Source organism: Polychytrium aggregatum, assembly GCF_025602895.1.
Source record: "Polychytrium aggregatum strain JEL109 chromosome Unknown BJ171scaffold_23, whole genome shotgun sequence".
Lineage (NCBI taxonomy): Eukaryota > Fungi > Chytridiomycota > Chytridiomycetes > Polychytriales > Polychytrium > Polychytrium aggregatum.
In genome coordinates, this window is record NW_026516225.1 from 19,489 (window position 1) to 47,454 (window position 27,966).

General features: G+C 59.0%; 10 protein-coding genes across 10 annotated transcripts; 7 read left to right on the forward strand and 3 right to left on the reverse strand.

Annotated features, from left to right (window-relative positions):
• The first annotated feature begins 87 nt into the window (after nt 1–87).
• Nucleotides 88–3,062, forward strand: BJ171DRAFT_508878 (uncharacterized protein). The gene is made up of 7 exons (XM_053111327.1): nt 88–430; nt 759–1,114; nt 1,349–1,409; nt 1,643–1,759; nt 1,913–2,020; nt 2,158–2,222; nt 2,552–3,062. Exons 1-7 carry the CDS (start codon nt 389–391, stop codon nt 2,769–2,771), a joined length of 969 nt encoding a protein of 322 aa, XP_052965651.1. The 5' UTR covers nt 88–388; the 3' UTR covers nt 2,772–3,062.
• A 635-nt stretch (nt 3,063–3,697) lies between these two features.
• Nucleotides 3,698–5,690, forward strand: BJ171DRAFT_136880 (uncharacterized protein). The gene is made up of 4 exons (XM_053105671.1): nt 3,698–4,089; nt 4,229–4,604; nt 4,792–5,271; nt 5,493–5,690. The coding sequence occupies exons 1-4, from the start codon at nt 3,881–3,883 to the stop codon at nt 5,610–5,612; spliced, it is 1,185 nt and encodes a 394-aa protein (XP_052965652.1). The 5' UTR covers nt 3,698–3,880; the 3' UTR covers nt 5,613–5,690.
• Nucleotides 5,691–6,180: 490 nt separating this feature from the next.
• On the forward strand, nt 6,181–9,469 carry BJ171DRAFT_136878 (Fungalysin metallopeptidase-domain-containing protein). Its single transcript, XM_053105670.1, has 5 exons — nt 6,181–6,359; nt 6,563–6,800; nt 6,977–7,938; nt 8,119–8,621; nt 8,752–9,469. The coding sequence occupies exons 1-5, from the start codon at nt 6,302–6,304 to the stop codon at nt 9,250–9,252; spliced, it is 2,262 nt and encodes a 753-aa protein (XP_052965653.1). The 5' UTR covers nt 6,181–6,301; the 3' UTR covers nt 9,253–9,469.
• A 79-nt stretch (nt 9,470–9,548) lies between these two features.
• Nucleotides 9,549–11,207, forward strand: BJ171DRAFT_508883 (uncharacterized protein). The gene has a single exon (XM_053111328.1). It carries the CDS (start codon nt 9,920–9,922, stop codon nt 11,075–11,077), a length of 1,158 nt encoding a protein of 385 aa, XP_052965654.1. The 5' UTR covers nt 9,549–9,919; the 3' UTR covers nt 11,078–11,207.
• A 595-nt stretch (nt 11,208–11,802) lies between these two features.
• Nucleotides 11,803–13,100, reverse strand: BJ171DRAFT_508885 (sugar efflux transporter for intercellular exchange-domain-containing protein). The gene is made up of 4 exons (XM_053111329.1): nt 12,916–13,100; nt 12,705–12,794; nt 12,145–12,574; nt 11,803–12,021 (listed from the first exon to the last, which is right to left on the reverse strand). The coding sequence occupies exons 1-4, from the start codon at nt 12,972–12,974 to the stop codon at nt 11,878–11,880; spliced, it is 723 nt and encodes a 240-aa protein (XP_052965655.1). The 5' UTR covers nt 12,975–13,100; the 3' UTR covers nt 11,803–11,877.
• Nucleotides 13,101–14,371: 1,271 nt separating this feature from the next.
• On the forward strand, nt 14,372–16,352 carry BJ171DRAFT_136919 (uncharacterized protein). The gene is made up of 2 exons (XM_053105673.1): nt 14,372–15,339; nt 15,559–16,352. The coding sequence occupies exons 1-2, from the start codon at nt 14,509–14,511 to the stop codon at nt 16,084–16,086; spliced, it is 1,359 nt and encodes a 452-aa protein (XP_052965656.1). The 5' UTR covers nt 14,372–14,508; the 3' UTR covers nt 16,087–16,352.
• Nucleotides 16,353–16,613: 261 nt separating this feature from the next.
• Nucleotides 16,614–18,688, reverse strand: BJ171DRAFT_136906 (uncharacterized protein). The gene is made up of 2 exons (XM_053105672.1): nt 17,168–18,688; nt 16,614–16,932 (listed from the first exon to the last, which is right to left on the reverse strand). The coding sequence occupies exons 1-2, from the start codon at nt 18,266–18,268 to the stop codon at nt 16,705–16,707; spliced, it is 1,329 nt and encodes a 442-aa protein (XP_052965657.1). The 5' UTR covers nt 18,269–18,688; the 3' UTR covers nt 16,614–16,704.
• A 252-nt stretch (nt 18,689–18,940) lies between these two features.
• On the forward strand, nt 18,941–20,652 carry BJ171DRAFT_508887 (autophagocytosis protein). Its single transcript, XM_053111330.1, has 3 exons — nt 18,941–19,032; nt 19,293–19,983; nt 20,240–20,652. The coding sequence occupies exons 2-3, from the start codon at nt 19,304–19,306 to the stop codon at nt 20,595–20,597; spliced, it is 1,038 nt and encodes a 345-aa protein (XP_052965658.1). The 5' UTR covers nt 18,941–19,032; nt 19,293–19,303; the 3' UTR covers nt 20,598–20,652.
• A 249-nt stretch (nt 20,653–20,901) lies between these two features.
• Nucleotides 20,902–21,357, reverse strand: BJ171DRAFT_508890 (uncharacterized protein; the record flags this gene model as incomplete). The annotated part of the gene is made up of 1 exon (XM_053111331.1): nt 20,902–21,357. One exon carries the CDS (start codon nt 21,355–21,357, stop codon nt 20,908–20,910), a length of 450 nt encoding a protein of 149 aa, XP_052965659.1. The 3' UTR covers nt 20,902–20,907.
• A 6-nt stretch (nt 21,358–21,363) lies between these two features.
• Nucleotides 21,364–27,857, forward strand: BJ171DRAFT_599825 (uncharacterized protein). The gene is made up of 11 exons (XM_053114963.1): nt 21,364–22,146; nt 22,459–23,067; nt 23,177–23,542; nt 23,782–25,059; nt 25,174–25,797; nt 25,914–26,013; nt 26,144–26,179; nt 26,276–26,399; nt 26,490–27,018; nt 27,201–27,260; nt 27,356–27,857. The coding sequence occupies exons 1-11, from the start codon at nt 21,796–21,798 to the stop codon at nt 27,680–27,682; spliced, it is 4,404 nt and encodes a 1,467-aa protein (XP_052965660.1). The 5' UTR covers nt 21,364–21,795; the 3' UTR covers nt 27,683–27,857.
• The last annotated feature ends 109 nt before the right edge of the window (nt 27,858–27,966 follow it).

Sequence of the window (27,966 nt, forward strand, 5' to 3'; positions counted from 1 at the left end):
CGGAACTTGAGCCAGGTACCAAAAGTCTCTTCTCGAGAGGCAACGGGCTGCCATCCATCGTCGCCATCCCTCGTCGCCATCCCTCGTCGCCAATCGCCGGCTTGTCCCGCCCGCTGATCCCTTGCATCGTCCGCTCAAAATGGCGCCGCCCACCTGCCCGCCCATCTGCATCTGGATCGGCAGCAGCAGCCAGGGGAACTACCTCGACAGGGATGGCGCGAGCGACCGGCAGCCTCCTGATTGATTTCTCCTTCTTCTCCGCCCTTGCACTTCCCCGGCTCCCTCCCGCTGCCGCTCCCCTTCTCTCCTCCTCGTGCTTTCCTCCCCGTCTCATCCTGGCGCTCTCGGTCGCTTTCTAGTCCCCATCCACCTGAATCCAACGCCTGCCATGCTCTCCGAACGCCGCACTCCCACAGAGTCGCTCAAGCAAGTAAGTCGTCGCGGCCCTTTGGCCACGATCTTCCCACATGTATTTTTCGCGAGCTTGCCATGGACACTTGTCGAGTAAAGCCAGAGGTCCATCCGGGATCGAGGGACGAGCCGAGACAATTGGCATCCGCCATCCTCCATCTACATCCACCGACCCTGGCCTCGTCGGTCGCAGCCATCATCATGATTATCATCGCCGATCGCCGTACCCGTACCTCTCTGATTCTGATCAACACGCTTCGCAAGCAAGACGCACGCAGTGTCCCGTGTTTCTCACTCTCGTTTCGCTTGATCGAACTTGATCCCCTTCCTCCATCTCACCTCTTCAGGATGATGTTACGCGGCCCCGTCGCGAATCGCCCGCCCGATACGTTCGCTCCGACTCGGACCACGACACCACCCAGAAGCACATCCCCGTCGCCGCCGAAGAGGACAGCAGCCGCCTGGGTCCCAGAGACAGCGCCAGGATCGACTCGCGCTCCAGTTCGCCGGACGGCGGTGCTCGCCGCCCTCGCCAGCGCGGCAGCGGCACCATGGACGATGACGGGATGGACTATGAGCCCCGCAACCGTTCGCCCAGCCGAGAGCAAGACCGCGATCGCGATCGTGATCGTGAGCGCGAACGCGAACGAGGCCGCGAGAGAGATCGCTATCGATCCAGATCCAGATCGCCTGTGCGAAAGAGGTATAGCCGCGAGTTTGCATGGCTGATCGTGCGCGAGAAAGATCGGAGAGGCGGGGCCTTAATGTGCCCGGCTCGACATAGCCGCAGGACTGCACTCGATATCGCTGTGATCGAACGGTAGCCTCCTTCACGCTGAGCAGCAGAGTGGGTTATATGACGGTCAATCGCCATGCAGCGCAGCGCCTGATTTCCCCTTTCCTCGGTTGTGTCTGTCGTGATCCCTCTCCAACCAAGTGGCGCGATTTCCTCCGACGGGGCTCGTGGAAGCGGCCTGGATCGCGAGAAGAGAAATAACGTAAGTCTTGCAGATGCCGCTGCGATAGACGACGGAAGCGAGAACCGCTTCGTGATAACCAGTAGCTGAGAGTGGCTTACGTCGATGCTCGCACCGATCGGAACAGCACTTTCCCTCCTCCGATCCATATTCGCCGCTCATCGCACTTATCTGCGCTGACTCTATTCTGACCTGCTCTGCACTTTCGGCGCACTCTGTTCACCTGTTGGTTCGTGGATGCTCCCCCCCTCCAGTTCGACCAGGACCCCAACGCCAAGCCCATGAAGGTCATTGGTGTCTTTGGCCTCAGCAAGTACACACGATCCAACGATCTCTACGAGCACTTTGGCAAGTTTGGCAAGATCCTGAAGGTGCGCATTGACCCTGTCCGCTCGGGCTTGATCGTGGGATGCTTATGACTGCTCGAGCGAGAGGTCTTCTCCGAGTGCATCCTCACATGTCCAAAGGTCCATAACCCTGACGAATCTGTGGCTTCGTGACTGTGGCTGAATCCCTGCACCCAGGCCACCGTCATCATCGACAAGCACACGAACACTTCCAGGGGATTCGGATTCATTGATTTCGCCGAGCTCACCGATGCCACTCGAGCCAGAGAATGCATGAACGGAATGGTGCGCTTCCATTGCTCTTTCCCACGCGCAAACCTCTGCTTGACTCCTTCGCTCTGCTGGATTGCCTGCACCAGCCTTGGGTATGGATGCCACAACAAGCTTCTGGTTGCTGACAAGGCTCTCTTTGCCATCCATAGGTCATCAATGAACGCAAGATCCGGGTCGACTACAGCTACACCGAGAAACCCCATGATGGCACAAGGTGGAGCTCCGGAGCTGCATGATACCCCCAACCGACCCTTGTAAACCCGCTGCTTCAGCCGTTTGCTCTGGGCTTCCGCATGGTCCAGGCTCCTCAGCTCTTCAGCATTTCTTGAGTCTCTCAGCATTCTACAGCGCCCCTCGGTGTGGCCGATACCCTCAGCTCTCATCTGGCGATACTGCGTGACGGCCCGGAAGCTGCTTCGCCCGGCAACTCCCCTGCAGCCCGCCGAACTGCAGCCATTCTAAGCAACCACTCCCACCTCGTCCCTCCCTCTGTCTCCCTCCACATCTCTCCGACACCCCTTAATTCCTCCACCGCAATTCTAGATTCGACGATGATCGCCGTCCCCGAAACGACAGTCGCGATGAAGATCGAAGGGATTACTCGGACGACCGCCGCCGTCGAGACTCTGATGATCGTCGGTCGCGAGACTATCACGACGACAGGCGCTATGATCGCGATTATGATGATCGCCGTCGCCGCGACTATGACGACGATCGCCGTAGAAGCAACAGAGACTCGGACGATCGTCGCCGCCGACACTGAGAGCGAGTCTCTGCGGAGACCCGCGCGATCATCTCTGGATAGATGGGACGGGGGATCATGAGCTGGAGGAATTCTCTCGTTCGGTCGATCGATCGATCGTTATCTTTGCCATGAAACTCTTTTGAGAGAATGGTGGAAAGATGATGAGGGCGAGCGATCTTCGCAAAGGAGTGTTCGTTCGTCCATCTGCTCCTCCTGACATTGATATTGTGCACCGACCTTGTGCCTTGAACAAGACGGCAGTGCCTATCTGAATGCATTTCAATACAGTGCTTACAGCATGCAACCAAGGATCCTGCCTTTGAGACCCGTGGCCAAAGAGCTGCAATCAATGCCCAGGCGCGACGGGAATTGGTTCCGGTGTGGGCGAACCAACCGTGAGACTGCTCAACCACACCAGACCAAATCATGGCTCATTGCGATAGGGCAGATCATCCACTCTATGGATGCACCCCCGATCCGCAGCTGCCACCGCGAATACCGCTGGTTCGGACAGCCGCCTGATCAGGCTTGCCGCTCCCTCTCTGTTGTTTCATTCATTCATTCGTTTTGATCGTGATCATGCCAAGGGGGTGGGGACCAGCGACAGCTCATGAACGCGAGCCTGGTCTGCTGGCCGGGGGTTTACAAAAATTATGCTGCCGATATGTCTTGATGGCCATACCGCAGAAGCAGAGACGACCTCATACGGACGGCCCTGCCCTGTCCGATCGAGGAGCAGCCCTTTTTGGAGGAGAAAGAGCCGAACCAGGCCAGCGGCCGGCACTTATACTCTCATTTCGATCCGCACTCGATCCGCGCTCGATCCGCACTCGATCCGCGCTCGATCCGCACTCGATCCGCGCTCGATCCGCACTCGAGCCGGTTTCATTTGTCCGCATTTGGCGCGTGCCTCGACTGGCCCCGGTTTCTGTTTTAACGTTTCGGTCGCCCCGCTCTCCACCTCAACGACCAAGCAGCGAGTGTGATCGCATCGCACAGCCTCTGTCAGAGCCAGGCCGTCTATCCAAGCTGGACTGTTTACATTGCAGCCTCGTTGATCGAGTCGTGCTTCCCACAGCGAACGAACGAACCAACACCGTGCCTGCCAAGCAACCCATAACGTCCACATGCGGCCATCCAAGTATGCCGAGCGAGCCATCCACCCATGCGAGACGGCAGCCAACGACCTGAACATCCTCGGCGACCTCCCGGCGGCAGTCCTGGACAAGGCCCGGGAATTCTACTCGCTGGCCGCGGCTAAGCGCCTGCCAAGCCAACTCCAGCCCGCAGCTGCGACTTCAATCCCGATCATCTGTCTGCAGCTGGCATGCGAGAGGTAGGGGCGGCGCAAGAACTGTACCTCATCGGCTTCGTCCATATACATCACAACCGAGACCTCCCAATCAGTCCCGCTGTGCCATTCAACCAAGTTGAGACGCTTTTTTGACCTCCCGCGTCGGTATCGTGGTATCCAGCCTGCGATTTCCGTTCTCACAGACCGCAGCGATTCAACGATCGACCATCCGCTCGCAACTCTACGCAGACACAATCAAGGTTGCTCGATCTCTGCTTGCTCCAAGAGACACTTTGACGGCAAACGGCTCCGTCCCCGGCTCCGTCCCCGGCTCCGCCAGCACAGGCGCCACCGTTCATGTTGTCAAGGAGCTCCTCGAGCGCCTGGCCATCCAATACGACTCAGCGTTCATCCTCGACGAGGTCTATGCCGTCCACAAGCGCTTCATGGACGCATATCTGCCCTCCATTCCTCTCAACCGGCGCCAATACATCAAACAGAACGAGGGCGCTGACTATTACATCTCGATCTTCTATTGGATCTGCAAGCTTCTCGGCGTATGTTCTTTGGACACGACGCACTCGCTTGCTCATGGCCGCGACTCTTGACTACCGTTCTGCCAGAGCAGGATTGGATCGTAACATAGCATTGCACGCTATGCCGCATCTCTGCCTTCGTGCACCCAAGTTTCATCGAGTTGGTGCCCTTGGCTCACGGCTGCCTTCCGCTCACTGTTGTCCGCAGAAACCGCCGTCAAAGTTTGCCCAAGCGGCCGAGATGCAGACCAAGACCATCAACACCATATGCAAGCTCCTGGACGAATTCTGCAGCGAGGACACCAAGCGCTTCCAGACCATGAAAAAGACAGGCGTGGCAAAGTCGACTCCGCGCAAGAGGCGTCGGGCGGACCCATCCGAAGCTCCTGTGCCGGACGAGGCTGAGGAGGCTGAGGAGGCTGAGGAGGCTGAGGAGGCTGAGGAGGCTGAGGAGGCATCTGAAGAGTCCTCCGAGAACCGCGTACGAGCCACCCGAGCCTCGGCTCGTAACAAACGCAAGCTCGTGGAGCAAGAATCGGGACAAGGCACAGAGCCAGCCAGGAGCCAACTGGATCGTGCAACAGCAGTGAAGGGCACCCTGTCGTCCGATCGACAAAACGCTGCATCGAACAAACCGAATGGGGCAAGGCCGTCGGCGTATGGGCCGAAGCACGGAATCAACAGCATGGTAATGCTTGCTCTGCCACGACTCTTGATCTGCCGCATTCTTGCCACTGCCTGAGCGTCACAGAAACCGCCGTTGGGGCCGTGGGACTTTCTCCAGGCGAGACTTTTGCCCGCCTTTGCCAATCCCGCAACCCCCCGCACACCACTACCCTGTCCGTGGCTTCTGCTCAAGCATTCGTCTGATTCTCTCGATTCTTGTCCTCTCGGATGCCGTTCTCCCAGATTGCCCGAGCCCCGCTGAGGAGCACACAAAAGTACGCCGAGTTCCTCAGATGGCGAGCGTCCATACTCGAAACCATCATGCAGCGGCAGGCACGAGAAGACTCGATAGATTTGATCTAGACTCCGCAGATCTATATATCAGGGGATAGTTATATCCTTGTTCCACCCAACCCACCTCCGACCAATTCCTCGACGCAAAACAGGGGAGGGCCTCACTCGGCCAGAGACCTCCTCCCACCTTCCTCTGCCACAAGCCTTGCAAACGGTCGAACACCTCAATAGAGTCCGCCAGTCGCCAGCGCCGAGTTGGTTTGCTTGTTTCTCCACTCGGCACCAATATGGATCACTTGGTGTGACACATTGCCAAAGGCGATCATTACATCATTTTCCCTCGGGCGTGCTCCAGGACGGCCTTGAACATCCTGTCGACGGCCACTTGGCGCCTCCTGTGGCCCGTTCGTGGGCGCTGCACTGGTCTCGGAGTGCCAGCGGTGAATGATGCTCCTGCACACACTGAATATGGAGGCAGCATTCCTAAGGCCATGTGTGAGGGCGTAGCACCGCATCACAAAATGGTCATACCCAGTGAGCGATGTTATGAAGCAATAACATATTTGATCACCGGCCAAAATCGGAGTGTCCCGTTTCAAAACAAGCTCACAGTGGTACTCTGCTGCTGCCTTGAAACCAACGACTCTGCGTTCTGATTGGCAAGGACGGCCCAGGAACCCAGCGGCATTCTAGGCACAATCGTGGCTGCGCGTCGATCGGTACTGTTCCTCTGGCGACTTCAACGAGCAGAGTTATGAATGTTGACTTGGCGCGCTTGTCTGGGAGCATGTTCCAAGCCCGTGCTTTCCCACCAAGGTCGGTCGAGCCGGACGTAACTTTACCGCCGATATGCTGTCCGCTTGGCCAAGTGAGCACCCTGTCGTCTCTGGATATCGCTCTCATTGCTGAACATCCTCTCTGCATTCCGATCTACCCTCTTCGCTCCGATCTACCCCTGTCTACATACCGATCCGCCATCGATATCGATCGCCATCCGTTCCTCGCTGCAACCATGAAAGCACTCCTATCACCGCCGGCCATATGCTGCCTGACTGCCTGGTTCTTGTCTACCATCGCGCACGGCTCGCTTCAGCTCGAGCCGTACTGGCCATCAGCGACCTTCGAAGTCAGCCAGGTCCAGTCCAGTAACTTTGCCGACCCGCAGCCACTGGACATCAACAGCCTGAGCCAGATTGCCACGGCTGTGCTCACTCAGAACCTGGGCATCGCGTCAGATCAGTTTGTAGTCACCAGCTCGTATGTGCTGCTGAACCAGAGCCTCTCTTCAAGTGTTTCGGCTTACTGTCTGCTTGTCGGGCAGCACACCATTGCTGGTTCGATTGATCCATCACCAGCACCCAACCTGTTGCTGGGCTGTTGCTGGGCTGGCCACCTCCCTGATTATCTTGCCTGCATTCCGCCTCGACACCCAGGTACCAAGATAGCCACAACAGCGTCTTTCATATGTACATCCAGCAAGTATACGAGGGTTTGCCCATTGGCAACGCAGTAGCAAACGTCAACCTGGACAGCTACGGCAACTTGCTTTCGATAGGCTCTACCATCCCAAAGCAAAACAATCGGCCGCTGGCCCTTCCAGGGCGACGAAAGCGAAGCTCATCGGCTTCCTCACCAGCTTTGTCGGCTCGCGATGCCTTGACCGCCTTCCTGGCAAAGGCCAACATCACCAGCAACCCGCAGACCTGGACATCCTCGACCGATGCCACTGGCCGAACCAGCTTTGACCAAGTCGATGACTTTGCCCAGCAGCCCGTCAAGGCATCCCTCATCTACTACCAAACGCCTGCAGGCCTTGTCAAGGCATGGAACATCAATATCTACACCCGCAGCGGCGACGACTGGTACGATGCCTTTGTCGACGCAACCACCGGCGATTTGATCGGCGTTTCCAATTGGGTCAATCAGTTCGCTGTGGCGTCCTACCGGGTGATTCCCTTTACCTCAGAGGATCTGTCCGTCTCGGCTCAGGTCTGGCTCGTCGATCCGGTCTCGGAGAACAGGATGTTCAATGCCTCGGTCTCGCCTCTGGGCTGGCACGATGAGGGCAATGGCCCGCTGCTGACCACGATGGGAAACAACGTCTATGCCCAGGAGGACTGGAACAACACCGGCTCCATCGACGGCCGCCACCGCCCGGCTGTCAATGCTAGTCTCGCATTCGACTTTACGTACGACCCGAATCGGGATCCGATGGCGAGCATCAATGCCTCTGTCACACAGCTGTTTTATATGAACAACATGGCGCACGATATCTTTTACATGTACGGGTTCACCGAGGCGGCCGGCAACTTCCAGACCAACAACTTTGGCAACAGCGGACTGGGCAACGACGCCGTCGTAGCGTTCGCACAAGACGGCGCTGGGATCAACAATGGTGAGCACTGGCTTCGGGCGGCAACCATGCACAACATCGCACCTGTACGGGCGAAAATGCAGACACATGGTTATGGATGCTTACCGTTTGACCCTGGCTGCCATCACGGCCCTGAACAAACATGGCTGCCGTCACTAACTCGATCCACCAACAACTGTAATCCCATCCACGCACATACAGCGGACTTTGCCACCCCGCCCGATGGATCGCCCGGCCGGATGCGGATGTACATCTTTACCAAGACGACACCCAATCGCGACGGCGCCATGGACAACTCGATCATCTTCCATGAATACGGTCATGGTGTTTCGAATCGTCTCACCGGCGGCCAGCGCATCGCCAACTGCCTGACGCGGACCGAGTCCATGGGTCTTGGAGAGGGCTGGAGCGACTTTTTCGCCTACATCATCTCCCTTCGCTCAACCCTGAGCCGGTTCAGCAATCTGACCATAGGCGGGTACACCGCAGGCAATCCGCGAAACGTCCGGAACTACCCCTCGACCTCGAACACGACAGCCAATCCGCTGACCTACGCCAACATGACAACAACCTTTGGCAACGTGCACTCCATCGGCGAGATCTGGACGGCAATGCTGATGGAAGCAGCCTGGAATCTGATCGAGACACTCGGATTCGAAAACGACATCCGAAACAGCGACAGCGGCAAGGGCAACACGGTGATGGTAGGAAGAGGGAGCCGATGTGGCACCCAATCGTCACGAACAAATCCAAGATGCCTGTCGCCTGTTGCATTCATCTGGCGCCGTGCTTGCGACTCACGTCTGTGCTCACTCCCTTTGCTCCGACCCTCAGCTTCAGCTGGTGATCGACGGTCTCAAGCTGCAGCCATGCAACCCGGACTTTGTCTCGGCCCGGAACGCCATCATCCAGGCCGACAAAATTGCCAACCAGGGACAGAATGTGTGCCTGCTATGGGCCGGCTTTGCCAAGCGCGGTCTCGGCGCTGCTGCGGTTGCTGGAACATACGTCAACTCGATGGACATGGGCGACGGCTGCCTGGGGACAGGGCAGACACCGGTGCCGACTTCTGTTGCCCCGTGGACGACCTCGGTGCAGACGAGGCTGTTGGTCTCCACGACAGCCCAGCTGGCGCTGACGACGACGGCGCCATTGTCGGCCACATCGGCTCCGATGCCCATCACTCTGGGGCCCGCCGACCCGACTGCCAGTCCCAAGCCGCAGGGCTTTGCCAATGTCGACTCGAGCACTGTCTCGCTTCGACATGGGCAAGCGATGCTGGGCGCCGGATTGGCGGCTGCATGGGCTGTGGCGGCAATGTGGCAGGGGGCGTAGCTCTTGATAGTGAGAGCGGAACCAGCGACGGTCTGATGAATGCTCCCCATCCCGGCACATTCTTGGACACCCCCAGTCGATCTCCATGGCGACGATCAGCCGGCATTGCCATCGCGATGCGGGGGGGTGCGGTGCATGCACTCAGCCCTCATGGCCAGAGGGTGATTCTGCTCGTGCTGGCTGACAGAGACCCAACACGATGCTCCGTTGACCTTGTCGACCGTGCGAAACGCACACCCTCACGGCCGCTCTCGCGGTGCTGTTCTTTTTGCGCCGCCGTTTTCCGTTTTGCAGCAGCAGCTTCTTGTCTGCTTTGGCCTTGCAGCCGCTGCCTTCCTCTCGGCTTGTTGGCTTTGCTCCACCAGCCCTGCTTCCGGCACGGCAACCCAAACTCTGCTTGTCCGAGCCGCCACGGAGGCAGCAGCGGCACCCAAAAAAAGCAGCAGCAGCCCCCTTGCCCCTCCGCGACTGCAGCTAAAAATAGGCCTCCGACCCGCTCGCAGGCCCTTTCATGAGGCACGCTATATAGCCATGAGCGGAGCCATGATCCACTCGCCGGTTCTCGCCGACGCAGCCTCGCCACCACAACCAACCAACCAGCGCCGTCTCCCCGCCTGATTGCCAACAGGCCGTCGCTCTGCAGAATCCCCCGCTTCGACCGAGTACGATGACCCCGGGACGAACCGGAGCCACCCTCAAAGTCGACATGAGTCTCCTCTCCAACATCCCGAAAACGCCCTCGCCCATCCCCGAGATTGTGATTACTCCCGTCGATCCGGACGACTTCTCGCTCCTGCCGCCGCTGCCTGACTCGCCCATGATGGCTGCCCGATTCAGCCTCGACCAGAAAGTATTTCTGCACGACCTGCCCTCGGAAGTCGTCTGCAGGATTGCCATGCATGCAGGCTTCTTTGCGGCCCTGAAGCTGTTGCAGTCCTGCAAGCGCTTCAAGACCCTGCTCTCCAACCCGGCGTCGTGGTTCGACTACCACCACCTGTCGACCGACCACCTCGAAAACTATGTCTCGATTGTCACCAAGGTCCACACCTTTGACCACCTCGTCTTTGGCCACTGGGAAGGCGACTTTCCGACCTCGACTCCGAAGCCTGCCAAGCCCTCGTCCGAGTGGATGGCCAAGGGAACGGTGAGCTCGACCCAATCGCTGGCCAACTCGCTCTCGACCCTGGCCGAGGACAATCCCGAAGCAGGCCCGGCCTCGCTCTCGTCGGCGGCACTGGCCGAGAGGGCCGTCGTCGACAAGACCACACTGTTCTTTGAGCACTGCTCCTTCTTTGAGGGCATGGACTTTCTCGGCGGCGTCACCCTGACGATCCACCACCGGAACCCGAATACCCTGCTGGTCTCGAGCGGGCCCGAGTCCTGCAGCATCCGCATCGCCTCAGACTTTTTCGAGCACCGGGAGACGCTGCCCTGCTACAAGCGAGAACTCAACAGCATGGCCGTTCAGGGCCTCGTCCCGCTCTCGCAGCCCAGCGGCGAAGCCAGCCTCGCCCGTATCCAACACTCATGCGCCGAGTGTCAAGAATACGATGGCCGCAAGGTGCTCGAGTCCATCTTTGTGTTTGAACGCATCCCCGAGAATCCAAAGTGGGGCCGCGATGGGTTCTGCTGGGACTATGAGCTCTCCAAGAACAGCCGCGGCGGCCGAAAGGTCATCTCGATCCGGGTGCGACCCTATGTCGGGGTGATGGGGTACTCGTCGATGCGGGATCTTCCCTTTGTGTCGATCAATGCCATCTCCATCAACGGCCGGGCGCTCCAGGGCTGGGCGCTGGACTCGTTCAAGGCACTTGTTGGATGGTAGCCCCGTTCTGCCGATCTGCAGGTGGACTGGCCAGCTGCAGACCGTCCCGATGTGCTTATCGCCCGGACGCTTCTTGATGCATGTCCCTCGCCATGTTTGCGGAATAAAAGTATGCTGCACCTCTGTACACTTTATTTGGGGAGAAATGGGACACCACACCGGCTTCCATGAACATGTAGTATGTGATGGCATGCGTCAAGCTGAGCCATAAGAAGTATAACAGATCACCTCCGAGTGAAGACCACCGGTCGCTCTCCGGTCTCCACAATCGACCTGCACACTGGTGTCGGAGTGCCAGCGGTGAATGGTGCTCTTGGACACACTGAATATGGAGGCAGCATTCCTAAGGCTGTGGATGACAGGAGCACCGCATCACAGAATGGTCATGGCCAGTGCGATGTTTTGAGGCAATAAAATATTTGATCAATGACCAAAATCGGGGTGTCCCGTTTCTTTCTGGAAACGCTGTTTTTCTGGTCGGTGAATTTTTCTGGATCATGGATACATACTGCACAGCCCGTACATCTGGGAACACTCCTGTCCGTGAAGCTCAAATCACTCGATACAAGGGCTGTATTGTACAGTCCGTCTATGACTTCAACGCATTGGAGCTCCTGCTCCCTCCCTCGCTGCTCGCTTCTCGCTGCTCGCTCTGGCCCAAGATGCCGGCCAGCATGGGCGGCTGTCCTCTTGCCACTCTCCTCCGCCGTGGTCGCTTGGTTTTTGATGGTTGCTTGGTTCTTGATGGTTGCTTGGTTCTTGATGGTCGCTGATCAGTTTCGTTCAGTTTGCGATTCTGCTCATGCCTCCTCGTCAATCGTCTCACAGACCCTTGGCGAAGACACCAGGCGCTGGCGCTCGAGAACGGATCCGCCGTAGAGATACAGCAGCACCAGCTGGACGAGGGCAACGACGATGCCAAAGCCGTTGGGGGCCCAGATGAACTGTGGAGCGAGACGATGCGTGTCGTGTGAGTTGGATGCTCCAGATCAAGGCCAGGGAGAGCGGTTTCTGAGGACGAGACCCAATCCATGGACAAGCCATGCATCCGCTCGACCAAGACCCACCGAGTCGTCCAGGGTGACGCCGTAGCAGGTCCACAAGGCCGAGTTTAGCAGCGATGCCGCAGCCAGGTTCCAGCTCAGGGACTTTGCGCTTCTCTCCTGGAGGACGGCATAGAGGGTCGAGAGCGGCGACGAGTAGAAGGCAGCCAGAAGAATCACGGCCACCCATCCCAAGAACAGCTTGGCCGAGACAGGGTCCGAGATGAAGACAAAAGATATGCCGCTGGCCGAGAAGATGACCACCGTCCCGACGAGCAGCAGACGGGCCACCGAGACCTGCTGGGCCGAGGTGCTGAAGCGGTAGGTCTGCAGGGTGTAGTAGATACCCAAGCCGTAGCCCATCAGGTTGGTCACCATGACAAAGTAGTTTCGGATCAGGAAGGAGTACATGAGCCAGGCGATGGAGTTGCAGACCATCATGGCATAGGGCAGCCTGGGCAGCGATGGGGGCAAGATCGCCGATCGTTAGAATCTGGTGCCACCTAACCACCAACGAACAGCCCGATGGCACGAACGACGGCCGAGATGCACACAGGCAAAGACGGCCAGGGCACAATACTCACACATTCACGCCGCCGAGCTCGCGCAGGGCAATGATCAGGCTGACTTCCTTCCAGGGAGCAATGTAGATCAACAGCGAGGTCAAGGAGCCGCTATGGTGGTGGGATTCGGCGGGGAGGGCGGGGAAACGAAAGGCAATCTCAGTATCGCATCCTATACCGCCGCAGCAGCACCCGGTCGATCGCATCTCGGGCTCGACATTGGCGGTCTTACACGACGGGGACGACCTGGTCCAAGAACACCTTGCATAGCGGACTATCCTGGCAGCTCATTGTTGGCGAAATCGGGTTGGGATTGATCGGTCGACGGATCGGCGAGAGAGAGAGAGCGAGAGAGCGGAGAGACTGGCGGCGTCGGGCGAATGCTTGGAAGGCCGAGGGGGGGGGCTTTGAGCGGCGGCAGCATCCGGATGGGGCCCGGTGACCAGTGTCCGTGGCAAAGGCTGCTCCCGAATGGCTCGAGTTTCCCTCCCCAGCCCACCGGCCCAGGCTGCATCGGCGCCAGCTGCCTGGAAACCGCACACGCTGGCCGAGACAGTGCCGGCCATACGGCCATGCGCACCGGCGACGGGGCCAGAACAGGGGCGCTCGAACGTCGACCCGGGCCAGGACCAGCATCGGCGCTGGGCTCGTAACGACGCTCTGGACCGGGCAAGGATCTGTGCAGCCACAGTCTGTGTGCATCGGCCGAGCTTCATCCGTGTGCGACAGAGCATCGCCGCGCCAGCCAATCGCATGGCGCGCGCATGTCCGCTGGGCGGAGTTGCGTCCTGGTTTCTTCGTCCCGGGTCCTCCGCACTGGTCCCAGACGGCCGGCCCTGCGGCCTGGCACCCATATGTTTCGGGCGCACTTGGCCGGCATCCTTCATATCCTGTGCCTGCATCCTGTGCATCCTGTGCATCCTGTGCCCGCTTACCTGCTTGTCGGCTTGCTGCCCCTCCCTCATTCCATTCCTCCTCCCTTCTTCGCTCTGGGCAATCTCTTTCGCCATCCCGATTCTCCCTTTGCCGGATCTGCATGCCGCGTGTGTGGCCAAAGGACCCTCTGGCGGCTGGGGTCAGACCTCCGTCTCCGGCGGCTGTTTTCGGTCTCTATCCGTCCCGTCGTCCGTGTCCAGAATCGAGCCTCGCTTTGTGTTCGTTGGTCCTGCGGGTTGGTCTCCTCTCTTGGGCTGGCGACTTTCCTGGTCTTTCGCCACCGCCATCGCCTCTGCTGTTGCTGCTGCTGCTGATCGTCTCGGCTTGCACGCCAATTCGCCGATCCTGTCCACCAAGTGTTTTCTCTGGCACATCTGATTCGACAAGGCCAGCCTTGCCACAATATCAGTCCCATCGACTGTCCACGATCTGCTCAACCTCCATCGGTCCACGAGACTCGCTCCCAATCCTCGACCCTCGATTCCAAATCCAGGTGTGGCTGAATGAGCCCGTCTCGAGTGCTTGCTTCTCTCGTCGGCTCGCCGCCGCCTTTGGATGATGCCACCACGACTTTGTCCAGGGAGGGACCTTCGGACATCCAGAAGGCCTCGTCATCGCATCCGTCTGGCTCATTCTCGCTGACCAGGACCCTCGCTTTCGCTCATCCCTCTCTCTCTGTCCAAGTTGTCCAGGTCCGCTTCAGCATTAAGCCACCAACGCACCTTCTTCGCAATCCTGCTCACCCAATAGCCAGCAGCGCGGCTGGGAGCTTGAACCGGCACCCCCCTTGTTTTCGCCATCGAACTCCCACCCAATCCAGCCCAGCATTTCGTCGGCGAGACACTGGATCCATTTGGCTCCGGTTTCGCTCGTGAACAGACGAACTGCCATGGAGACCAGCATGGCTATCGACCCCGACGACAGGCGACTCCCAAACGAGCTTCTCGATCTGGTTGTGTCTTTCGTCCCAACCCCAGAGCTCTGGAGGATCCAAACGGTCTCCAAGACCTTCCGCCACATCGCCCTCGTCCGCATCTCGCTCCGAATCCTGCAGTGCCAGAACACCAAGGAAGTTACGGCGACACTCAATACCCTGGAGCCCGTCCCGCCCCGCTTTGTCGGCCAAATGATGACCCTGGCGGCTTTCCCACCACCAGACGTCGGCAAGGTCGTCTCGGAACTTGTCTTTCGCCAGCCGACAACACCCCGGGTGGTGTGCGTGCTCCACCAGATCCGGTATCCGATCCATCACCTCATTGGATTTCTCTCGGGCTTCCGCGTCGAGCCGGTCTTGATGCCGGCATTCATCCAGGAGCTCCGCCTGGATTTTGCCGATCTCTTCCCGCTGCTTGGTCACTGGATCGCCCAACGGACAATGTCGCCGCCGCAAGTCGTGGCCGTCATCGGATCCCTGTCCCTCTCTTCGCCGCAACTGGCTCAGATCTTTGAGTACATCCGCATCCCACTCAAGGACAAGGTCGAGCTCCTGCGGAGAGAGAGCCGCGACTCGGTCGCCCTGATCCTCAAGACCTGCACCCTGACCGCGACCGATCTCATCGTGATTCTAAGGGCCCTGCGGGCATCCTGGGCGGATGTGGGCTGGATTCTCAGCCGTCTCCAGCTTGGGTGGGCCGCTATCGTCGAAATCCTCGACCGATTCAAGCTCCGGTACTCTATCGACTCGCTGGCCATTGTCATGGTCGAGTTGCGACACCATCCGGTACAGATGCATCTGTAGAGCGCTGCAGTGCAGTGCAGTGCAATGCGGCCGCCATGGTGATGCCGGAATGAGCAAATGGGCACCACGACGACTCTGGAGCGAGCAAATGTGAATGCGCATCATGGCGCCGACGCTCAGTCAGAGTCCCTGTTGCCTGGCCATGCCACTGATGCAATTGTGTTCGATTTTTTTCTTCTTGTTCCTTTCATGCGTCTCCAGGAGCTGATCCACATCCTCCTGAACCTCGAGCTGCGCTACCTGCGAGAGTACGCTGTGCTGGTCAAGGTGCTCGATGTGCCGATCCATGCCGTCGCCCGACTGATCAACGAGCTCGATATCCCCGGCCCCTTCGCACTGGGCCACTTTCTCAAGGAGCTCAGCCTCAGCTACGCCGAGACCGTCGAGCTCCTGGCCGAGATCCAGCTCGGCAACCGATTCGACCAATTGTACGGCGGCGGGCACCCGGCGCTCGGCCGCATACTGTTCACTGCCGAGATGGAGCTTTCGCAACTAAGTCTGCTTCTGGCCGAGCTGCGGGTCAAGAACCTGATGGACCACGATCGCTTACTGCGGGTCATTATCGGTGTCTGGCATCAAACCCAGATCTTGGTGCCGGGCCTGGTCCAGTTGGTGGCAGACTTGCACAAGCACCAGATACTCGAACGGAGCCAAGCCCTTGGTCTGGTCAAGACCCTTGTACCGTTGTATATCCACGGGGATGTCGAGCGGACCTTTGCGGAGCAATAGCGCCGCCATGAAGTCAGGCCGCCGAACAGGAGGATCGAGCCAAACAGTATCGTTGAACTGGACAACGGGGAAGCTGGGGAGAATGACGATAGCGTTGTTTATCGGGCAGATGGTTGCTGTAGCACTGGTGCCGACCGTCTCATCGGCGACACTCCCAGCTTTGTACCATATTACTGCTGCTGCACTGGAGTGTGTGTGGTGAGACAGAGCGTGCTGAGAGTCAGGACAGGCACACTTGTGAATATACAAATGTATGGATACTTCAAATGTGGGATCGTTTGCAAATGTTCGAGAGCCCAAGAGTCACAGCGATGACCAAGATGTCGTCGAAAGCCGGCGAGTAGACCGGACGCATGGGAAGGAGCTTGTATTTCAAACTTGTCATGAATGGAATGGTACATACTGGGGCTCGGATGGCCTGGCTGTCGAGAGTCCATCCGGGTATAGTGTTCTAAGGAAAGGAGCGGGAGGATCGCCGCCTTGAACAAGGTCTGGGGAAAGGCGACCGCATAGACCCGTTCGATCAAATGCAATGGTGATAAGGAGAAGGGGAAGGGGGAAGATGAAGGAGAATGGTAGCGAGAGAGAGAAGCCGGTGGAGGAGGAGGCGAGGTGCTCCTATCGGAACAATGCTCGCAGGTCCCGGCTGATCTGCATCACAGTTGATTCAAGGTCTCTGCGCATGTTCTTGTGGGCTCTGGACTGCTCAGAAGACGACTCGAGTCCCGTTGGATCAGGGGAGCCTGGGCGAGAGCGTGGCAGCTTGGCCGATCGGCTATGGATGATGGTATACTGGGCGACCGTGAGGATGGCTTCTTGGCCGTAATTGGTTGAGGACTCTGGCGCCTGCACATCAGTCGTGGGAAGGAGATGGGGATGAATGTCAATGGGGATGAATGCCAATGGGGTTTCCAAACGAGTCAGCACAGATGCTATATCCATCGCTCGGGCGAGTAAATGACTGAAACAAGTCCGAATCGACAAGCCAGCGTGTGCAGAGTCGACACGGAGTGCTGCCGCACTTGATTCTCAGTCGCTGACAGCTTTCGCTGCTCTCCTGTCTGCTCTCCTTGTCACGTACCATATCCGACGCCACCATCAGGGATATGCTCAGGATACCCTGGGTATCTTCGGGACACATGGCAAGGATCCGAAAGTGCGAATGTAGCTCGCATCGCTCGACAAGCACATCGCACTCGACGACATGTCCTCTTGGGCCACATCGGACGCTCGCGAAGGCATCGTATCGAGCATGGTCGCGACGCCGCAGATCAAATGACACCTCGACCGCATGGCCGCCGACGACGATCGAGGGTGCGGTTGGAACAAGGTTCTTGCAGTTGAGAGCGACAAAGCACGGCAGGACGGGAAGTGCGGGTTGGCGCTCGTCGTTGGCCAGGACAGGAGGAAGATACTTTGGCCGTGGAGGAATGGTCGGCGACCCCACGGCCGAGTGGGCGACATCGCGACCCTCGGAGGGCAGGCCGGGACTGCTTTCGATACCTGGCGAGGTGGGAGGGCTCTTGTACGCCTTGGCCCAAGCCTGGCGCTGACCGAGGGGCTCATCGACATCGATGGGAGACAGTGCCGGCGAGCTGTTGACCTTGCGAAGGTCGCCTGAGACGGAACCACGCGATTCCGATGAGGGCGGGTGCTTGGACTTGAGCTTGGGTTTAGGCGGGATCGCCGGCCTTGGTGGCAGCAGAGGCGATTCCCGGCCGGAGACTGAGACGGAGTGCGCCGGGGCATGCTCGATTCGGATCAAGGGCCGAGGAGGAAGCGCCGGAGGACGATCAGGGAGATCGACAGGCGACAGCGGAGCCGAATGCGGGCTGGGACTGCGGAAGCAAGAGTCGTTGGCCCAGAGCGACACTGGAGCAAAGAGCGGCTGCGGCTGCGGCTGCAGCCCATCCTGGGGCGACGACTGGCTCGAGAGCGATGCAGGCGAGAGCAATCCGTCTGCGCCGGCTTCGGTGGCGTTCGCAGCAGATCTGCCCTGGTGCTTGGAGTGAAATGGCTTTGGGGGCGGGATACTGAGGGGAGCCGGGCGGCCTCGCTTGGGCTTTGGTGGCGGCGGGCTCTTTGGGGAGAGGGCCCGGTCGAGCGGACGGAGCAGAAGAGGAGGATGCTCGAATTGCAGCGCCAGGGTGGCGACCCGGTCGGATTGGACAGTGTCGGCCATGAATGCGGGTCGATGCGAGCGCCGACTGGCCTTTGGCGAAGGGCGAGGAAGGACGACAGGACGCAGAGCGCAAAGCGCAGGACGGAGAGCGCAAAGCGCAGGACGGAGAGCGCAAAGCGAGGCCAAGAAACGATGGCCGTTGGAAGGGCAATTTCGGGACAGCGGGGCCGAGCGATACGACGGCGGTGCACAACTCTGATTGCACAGACATGCCGATGCGGATTTGATATGCGCGGTTTTGTATTGGCATCGCTGGCAGGCACAGCTTTGGTTGGCTGGCGGATTTGATATGTTCCGTGGAGGCGGACGGGCTTGGTATTATATTCGCTCAGCGACGATCCATTCGATGCGTCTGGGCCGTGATGACATTGTTGACTTGATCTGGTTGATCTGGTTGATCTGGTTGGTCTGGTTGGTCTGGTTGGTCTGGTTGGTCTGGTTGGTCTTGTTGGTGCTGTCAGGGCAATTCATGCTTTTGCTGTCGGTGTACAGACACTGTGCTCGTGTGGCGCGGGGAGCGCAACGCAACTGCCCAACCGGCACAAGCGCGTCTCCGCCACCGCACCGCCACTTCGCCGCCACCGTCGCAGCCCTACCCCCAGCCCTAGCCGTCCCGGATGTCCGCAGATCGGACAGCCCTTGGCTTTGGCTCTGCCCTCGGCTCTGCCCTTGGCTTTGCCGCCCTCGTCCTTTGCTCGGCCTGTTGCCTCGGCTCTCTGCCCCCGACGGCTTGCTCTCCAATCCACCTTCTGCAGCCAAGCCAGGTAAGCCCGCAGGCCACCCGCCCATCATGCAATCGATATCCCGCATCGGCAGGACGGGCTCGCGTCCAGTGTCTGCTCAATGTCGTCCGTGCTTCGATTCTTCAATGGCTCTTCTCTCACTCATGCCTCCAAACTCATGTTTCCTTCCCCCCTCCACCTCTTCCCGGCATTGGCACTGGCACGATGTCGTCGGTCCCAACCATGACTCCGGCCACTGCGACCAACCATTGATGCAACGTCCCGTGCCACCCACGGCCCAGCCCTTCCCGCCATGCAGGATACCATCCACGACACCTACAACTCGGTACACGCCGTCTTCCACTCGTTCCGCGAGTACCTCAACCCGCTCCTCAAGACATCCAAATTCAAAGAGACGGGCGTCTTGACCCCCGAGGAATTCATTCTCGCCGGCGACTACCTTGTCTTCAAGTGCCCCACTTGGGCCTGGGCCTCGGGCCACCCCTCCAAGCGACGAGACTACCTGCCTGCCGACAAGCAGTACCTCATCACCCGGAACGTCCCTTGCCTCCGTCGGGTCAAGGCGATCGAGTATTCGCAGGCCGACATTGATCAGGAGACCCTGGTCCGGCTCGGCGACAGCGAAGCCGTCGACGAAGACGATGTTTGGGTGCAGACCCACAGCGACCTGGTCCGCGAGCATCCCGAAGACATCAAGGACATTGATGGCGACGACGAGGGCAATGCTCACAACGCCGCCGATTCTGCTGCCGTGCGATCGCTTGGACACCACGTCGCGGGCTTGAACATTGCCAGTGAGCCCACCGAAGAGATCCAGGACATTGACGAGATTCCCGATATCGACGAAGATGCCCTGGAAGGCGGAGTCGACGAGGAGGACGATCCCGCCGCCGTCCAGCCGGCCCAAGGCACGGCGCATCCCTCGGAGCTCCATGGCGGGGCTCTGGACAATGACAAGGTGCTGAAGACCAGGTAGGAGCTGAGGGCGGAGGGTGAGGGGCAAATGGGTCAGGTTGATGGGATCGTGCAGCGGCTGCGTCTGTTCCCCGACAACGACTCTGGCTTGGAGCATCGCGGATATCCCCAGGGCCGTGGATATCCCGAGACCATGAGTAGTCTGAGACCATGGGTGGTCCGAGGGTCATGGGTATCCCCCAATTCATCAGGATGCAACCCCGCCGTGAGTTGACCCCATCCCGACTGTGCTCTACCGCCGCCGCGACTTCAGAACCTACGATCTGTCGATCACCTACGACAAATATTATCAGACTCCGCGCATGTGGCTCTTTGGCTACGACGAGAACCGACAGCCCCTTACCTCTCAACAAGTTTTCGAAGACATCTCCCAGGACCACGCCAAGAAGACGGTCACCTTCGAGGGTCACCCGCACGAGCTCATTACACTGGCTTCGATTCACCCCTGCAAGCACGCCAACGTCATGAAGCGCATCATCGACCAGCTCGTCGAGGCCGGCAAGGAAGACGAGCTCCGGGTGGACCAGTACCTGCTGCTCTTCCTCAAGTTCATGAGCGCAATCCTCCCGACGATCGAGTACGACTTTACCACCTCCACCACCTCTGCCTGAACGCCAATAAACCACTATGCGACGGCCAGAGCTTCTGCGACCGGTGCTCCTGCAACCAGTGCTCCTGCGACTCATACTTCTTGTCTTGGCCCGTGCGGCTGCCGTAAGACCTGGCGACCCGGTCGCGGGCACAATCGAGTGCCAGGAGGCCATCGTCCGATCTGCGAGGTTGAGCCCGCTGTATGTCCGGTCGGTCTCGGTCTTGCCCCGCCGTGAAGCCCCGAATGTCTGTCGCTCGGCAGCTTGGTGCCCACTGCCATTGAGCCGCAGCTGGCTGTTGGCTCACAGCGTCGATATCGCACCGCCTCTATCACCATCCGAACGACATGATCGGCCCGCCGTGCTGAACTGCCCCCCCCCCAGTCTTGTCCATGCTGCTTTCAGCATCCGCATCGCTGCCTCCAGCACACCTTGCTGCTCGATGGTCATGATGAGGAGCCGCAGGGAGCATAGCCAGCAGCGACGACCGAGTTGGCTCCGTCCCTCTGCTCTCTGGCGATCCCTCTCGTCGTCCTGCGATTGGTTCTGTGGGCTTGAATGTCCAACCCAACCCAGATCGTATCAATTCCGCATGGCGATCCAGACACATCCGACACCCCCCAGTGGCCGAACCAAGACCCCTCCACATCCCACAGTTCATGCTGTCCACCCATCCGCCCAGACAACTCCCCCGGCAATCCGAACAGTATCCCCCCCCCAGCGACCAGACAAACACGGCGATGCTCGTCCGCACGCGCTCTGACCATCCCCTCTGTCCCATCCGTCCGCCCGCATCGCCATCCCCTCCTCGCACTCTCCATTGCCACGACCTTCCCGTCTGGCGAGCATGTCGTTTCTCTTCGACCCTGGGCAGGTGTATTCGTCGGGGCTGGCCAACCCTGATGCTGACCGTCCGTCGTGGTGGACGCGGGCTGTCCGGACCGGTGCTCCCTCCATCGCCTGGCGCCTGATTGAGGCTGATGAAGAAACAACCCGGACGCTCGGGCCTATGCAACCCTCAGAGTATTTAATCAATGGCGCTGCCCCCCGGCCGCGGAGGCGGGCGATCACACTCTCTTCCGGCGCTTTCGCAACCCACTCCTTCCCTCCTGTGACGCCGCGATCCACAGACGACAAGAGTCCGGCAGCCATCTTGCATCCGGGAACCATCTTGCATCCCGATCCGTTCTCTCGCGCCTTCTCTTTTGCTCCGTGAGCCATGGATGCCCTCGTCGAACTCGCTCCCGCACCGATGCTTTCCGGCGGCCTCGAAAACGCGCACCACTTTCCCTTCGAGAGGCTCTGCACCATCTCGCCAACCGACCTCGACCGGCTGCTACTGCTGTCGCCAGACCTGACGGGCGCCCGACAAACCCTCCTCACGGTCTCAGCGCGGCTGCAGACCGAAAACTGCGGCAATGTGCTCGGCCCGGTCAAGGGCTGGGAGCTCACCCTGCTCATGTTTGCGCTCGTGTGGTCGCCCAACGACATCCACGACGTGCGTGCACACTACCCTCTTGGCATGAGCCGCGAGGAGCATCGCCGCGAGATTATCCGCATTCTCATAGAGGTAAGTGATGCTGTCGCTGGTGCCGACGCCGACACGCTGGCCTGGCCGCATTCCGGAGCTTTGCGGACCGCCAGTTTGCCCCATCAGAGCGCGTCGGATTGCGGGGTCATGACGACCCCGAGGCGACTTTGCTTCATGGCTGCGTTGCTTGGCGCGATATCACCCAGGCGACGGTATCGTCGTGGTTCTTTGGTGTGTCTAATTGCGCCGTCCCATGCGGTCCTGCTCACCGTCTCACACGATCCATCGCACGGTCTCTCACTGGGATTCATCCCGCTGCCACATCCATCGCACTGCTGTCCCCTCCAACAGCACTCCAATGCAGGCGACATCCAAAGCACATGGGGTTCCGGAAACACAGCCCTTCACCTCGCCTCTTTCCTGGGAGATACCTTCAGCATGAGGCTCCTGATCCAGCGGGGACTGTCGACCCAAGCCACCAACAATCTGGGCTTCACGCCATGCGATGTCGCCCAGTCCGAGGATGCCCGTCTCCTCCTGGCCAGCCTGGTTCCGTCAAAGCCAAAGTCCAGACTGCCCAAGACCCTCAGCAAAGGCACCGCCAGGAACATGGATCGAGCTCTTTTTGCTTTTGACGCTCACGAATCTGGCTCTGGCTCTGGCTCTGGCTCTTGTGTCGGTACCGATGCTCCTGCTCCTGCTCCTGCTGCTGCTGCTGCTGCTGCCGTTCAGCCGTCTTCGTGCCACGGAGAAATCCACAGCACCATCTCAAAGCGGACTATCGGAAAGCGCTCGGGTCTTGAGGGTCTCTTTGACGAGAGCAGCGACAAGAATCGCCCCTCGATCCCCAAGCTCAGCTCCGGCTCCAATCGCGTCGGCGCCATTGCCAAGGATCCTCGAAAGTCAACCCGAGGGCCACTGTCACTTGAAACATTTGCCGGACTCGTCGATGGGGCCGCGGTAAGGTTCTGCGTGCGTGCGTTCGGAAGTGTTCGGCCGGCATTGCCGATATGGAGACATGCTCCGCACCGAGTGATGCTGATTCATGGGTGTTGTTCGTACGCTGCAGACGGATGCATCAAGGCTCTCGACCAAGTCCAGTTTGGGCGATCTGGCTGCTGGAACCCGATCGGTCAAGCGATCCCAGATTCCTCTCAAAGTCGTCCATGCCGAGGGTGCTGCTGCTGCCGAGCCCGTCATTGCGCCTCGCAAGAGCCACGGTGAATTCGAAACAATATCCAAGCGCTCCCGTCGGCCAAGCGCTCCGAGCGCCGGCGATGCGGCTGCTGGCCTCATGTCCATGTTTCAGGAGACTGTCTCGAGCGACCCCGAGCCCAGCACTGAGAGCAACGCTGTCCAGGGACTGGTGTCCAACAATCCCTTTGTCCGGGCCGATCAAGCCCACGGATCCCGAGGTGTTCCTCGCAGTCGATCGGTAGGCAGCCATCCACGACAAGCTCTGCCCGATTGCTTTCATCCTGGCTCTCGAACGCGGATATATCTTCATGGATCGCGACCATGTTCACTTGGACGAGTGGCTCCGATACTTCGTTCCCAGCGCAACACTGGCACCTCGTTCCCAGCGCGATAATCACGCCGTTTGCCCTTTGCCCCCAGGCATAATGAGACGGGTGCCCGCAAAACTAACCCTGGGACTCTTCTCCTTCCATCCAGACACTCTCGCTGGCTGCGGCAAGCCAAAACTCCTTCAGGGCGCTTGGCACGGGTACTCTTCGCTCATCCTCGCCGCTGGTGGCCCACCAGCCCGCCAGCAACCTCAGAGAGCCTTCACAGGAACCTGAGGTTTCCAAGAACGCCGGTGCGCCGCCAGCATCGAGTTCAATCGAGGATTCCGGAGAGCGAAGAATGAAGCAGTCCAAGTCGATGATGGAGCTCAAGAAGGCGGCCGAGTCTGTTCGCGTGCAAAGAGGCACCGTCTCCAAGGCCACGAAGCTGTCGTCGCTCTTTGAAGGCCCCATCAAGGAAGACAAGAGCCAAGAACCTCAGCCGCAAAGCCAGCCACAAAGCCAGCACGTCAAGCCATTCGAGATGGATGAGCCTGGATTCAACACCGTATCCAAAGCACGCACTCGTCGCCAAAGCACGGTCCAGGAACTCGCTCGTACATTTGAGCAACAACACCAGCAGCAACATCAACCGCCTCAGCCGGCACAGCCGGCACAGCCTCGTCAGCACCATCGAGCTCTTCCTGTGTCTCCAAAGCGAGCTTGTGACTCTGTCACTGCCGTTGGCTCGGACGCTTCTTCCAAAGTCGCTGGCGCTGAAGAAGAGTTTGCCCCTCCTCCATTCGAGCGAAACGACTCGCAGGAAGCGTACCAGCCCATCCGAGTCCAGCCTGCGCCGGAAGCAGCTGTCCAAGACGCCGGCGGCTCTTTCAGGTCCAAGCTCAGCCGGTTCCAGCCCAAGGATACCTTCAGCAAGACCTATGGCCGCAAGATGGGCAAGACCTTTGATTACGGCTCGATAGCCTCGCCGACCCCAAAAAGCCACGCCAATGCCGCTTCGCTCTTCGAGAATGTTTCCGAGAATATCGTTCGTGAGCGACAGCATCACGAGACCGCTGCCGAGCCCAGGATGGTCACGAAGAGTGAATCCTGTGACAAGGTTCCCTGCCAAGCTCCGACAGCCCCTTTAGCGGAAGCGACTGAGTCACGCAACGACCCCGTAGTCGGGCGGACATCTGATATAGGTCAGAAACAGGACATGGCCAGCCTAGAGGCTCAGACAGCGAGCGATGACGGCCGTGGCCATGCTCTGGCAACTCGCGATAGCCTCGATGGACAATCCGAAAGCGACGATGGACCCAAGCTGGAGCTGGTCGAGGACAACGTGGAGCTGTCTGTTGTCGAGTGCGGGGATGAGACAGTTGTTGCTGCGGCTGTTGGGGTTGCCGACCTGAGTCTTTCTGGTCCCGAAGACATTCATATCAAGGTATGAGCGCCACTTCACGGCACAAGACGGGACTGCAGGTCGCTACCACTCACCGCTGATCCGTGTCGGTGTTGCTTATTGAGCGCTGACGGTACTATCTTTCACGTTTCATAGATTCCAGAGATACCTGTCAGTTCACTGTTCAACGACTCGGAGGGATGGTTCAGCGATTTTCTTGTCGAGCCCAGCCCGCCTCTGGCATGTGCCTCGGCACCTGCTGTGCCCACACCGCAGATGATGGTCAAGGAAGCCGATCTGCAGGATCACGCAGAGAAGCCGCTGCCGCCGACCCCGGTTGCCCCGGAATCGGCGCTGGTCCCCGAGGAGACATCCAAGGACTGCAGCACTCAAAGCCAAGCTGCGCTCATCCCGGATGAGCAACACAGCGGAGCTACCCTGCACGGCTCTGCCGGGGTGTCGTCTCCTTCACTCTCGGCCGTGTCGCTGACCGAGGGCTGCGTTCTGGTGCGCTCTGTCTCTGACATCAACGGACTGGACACCAAGGCAATCCAACGAGTGCTGTCACAGAACTCGAGCCCCACCAAGACCGACTCTGGCGTCGACATCCACAAGAATGGACACGATTTCAAGGTTGTGGATGCTGTCGTGGTTGCCAAGCTCGAGCCCAGCATTGCTCGGGCCGATAGTTCGCCTGTGCTTGAGAGCCCTGTTGTCGCCGAGACCTCTGCAAGCGGCCCTGGCAAGCGACTCAAGCGCAAAAAGTCGGTTCGCTTTGGAGTAAGTTGTTCACACGGATTCCTTGCACAGTGCCTCTGGGCATTCGAAGGGCGACTGGCCCATACATTGTGTACCATCCCAAGTTTGCTGCTTACGTGTTTGTCACTATACATCAGGCGGCATGGAAGGGGGAATTGGAGCAGACAAAGTTTGTGGCCGCGCAGGCACCCGTTGTCGATGCTGCCTCTGGACACGTCGGCACGCTCTATCTGAAAGGTATGTGTGCTGCAATCGGCGAGCGGATCCGATCGCCGTATCGATACTGGTACTTCCCGATGCGATGACCATCATCCTGAGCCATGATGCTGACCGCGAACTACACTCATTCTCGCATGGCGGCATGCAGTGTGCAAGATCCAGGAACTTTCTTGCCGAACCAAAGGTGTGCTGATTGCATCGTGTTGATCCTGCGTCGCCATGCCTGAGCGGCTCACCAGCCCACTGCCGGCCACTTACCACTCCGACTTTGCTCCAACAGCCAATATGACCGTCAATGTCTCTGTGACCCATGGCTGCAACTTTTTCGACAGCAACTCGCTCCGCTTGAGCGACCAGGAGAGTGACCGGGACGATGAAGTCGAGATCAGCTATGATTATCGCATGTAGGTTCATGCGTTCTGCTGGAAGCAATCTGGTCATTTGCCAATCGCACCGGCAATTTGAACTGACCCATTCCTTATCCATGCGCTCAGTCCACTGGCGCCCGACCAGGATCTGACCATCGATATCGAGCTGCAGGAGCAACAGCCGCCTCAGCGACTCAATGATGTGTCGCCGCCTCCGACCATAGGCGCGCGTGGATTCCTATCTCTCAACACCTTGATGGACACCTTCAAACTCAAATCGCTCAAATCCAAGGCCAGCAGCGGCTCGCTGTCGACCCTGAGTCGCCCAAAGCCCAAGGGTCCGATCTCTGCCCATGCCACCATTCGCCCTGGTGCCCTCCGTCGGGTGGCTTCCGAGGCCATGGGCAACGTCGCAGCTCACACCTGGGATCTACTGGAGGTCAGGCATCCCCACAGCGACGAAACCATGACTCGATCCACGCGCACCATCGGCCGAGTGATCTGCAGTGTGTTCTTCATCCCGCACTTCTCGGGGCTCGACCTGTGCACGCTGCCAGAGTCGTTTGCTGAATGCGAGGAAGTATTGGCCATCCGACATTGGAGCCGAAAGGTTCAGCAATCGGGATACATGGAGCAGCAGGGCGGTGATCTCAAGGTAGGTCCGGACTGTGATTCGCTGCCGAGCCAACGACGAGAGTGTAGCTGGGAGTGTATCCACAGAGCAACGGCTGGTTATCCAAACCCACTCCAACGACTTGAAGCGCTGATCCAATTGCTCACACATCGGTTGTTCTGTTCTCCGTCGCTGATTTTGCGCTGTCGGCTTTGCACGTCTAGTTCTGGAGAAAGCGCTACTTTCAGCTCCAGGGATCAAAGCTGATTGCGCTCCACGAAGAGGTGAGGAAGTATATACAGTCGCTCATGATACTGTGAGACTACCAAGGGCGCTGCGAGTTCTGACAGTGCTGAATTGTGCAAACTGCTGCCTGTAGAACCGCGAGCACCGAGCGACCATCGACCTGTCCCAGCTGTCGAGGGTCCACTGCACACCCTTATCCGAGGAGCACCAGTGGACCGAGAACGAAGTCGAATTCAACCACACGTCGTCGCGCATCAAGAACCGGTCCCAGGACGACTCCCCTGCCGAGTTCCAGCTCGAGTTCAAAGACGGCGAGACAATCGTGCTTCGATGCGAGAACGCCTTTGTGCGCACCCGATGGCTGCGTGCGCTCGACAACCTCTACAACAAGATCGAGGAGTGCAAGGTGCCCGCTTGGGTCGACATGATCGACGAGCACTTTGCGAGCAGTCGAGGATAGGAGAGGGCGCTTTCTCCGGCAGCTATCTCGCTGCCGCAATGACTGCCTGTGCCCCGCCCCTTCGGAACCAACGTTATAAGAACCATCAGTCTCCATCGCCGCCGACCACATCCTAATTTTATCATCATTTCATCATCATCATCATCATCATCATCATCATCATCATCATCGTCATGATTGTGACGGTCATTTGCACATTCATCTCCGCGATACACCAACGTTGTCATGATTCCCATGTTCTCATATTCTGTCAGACAGAGCCATTGAATAAAACTCCACCGACA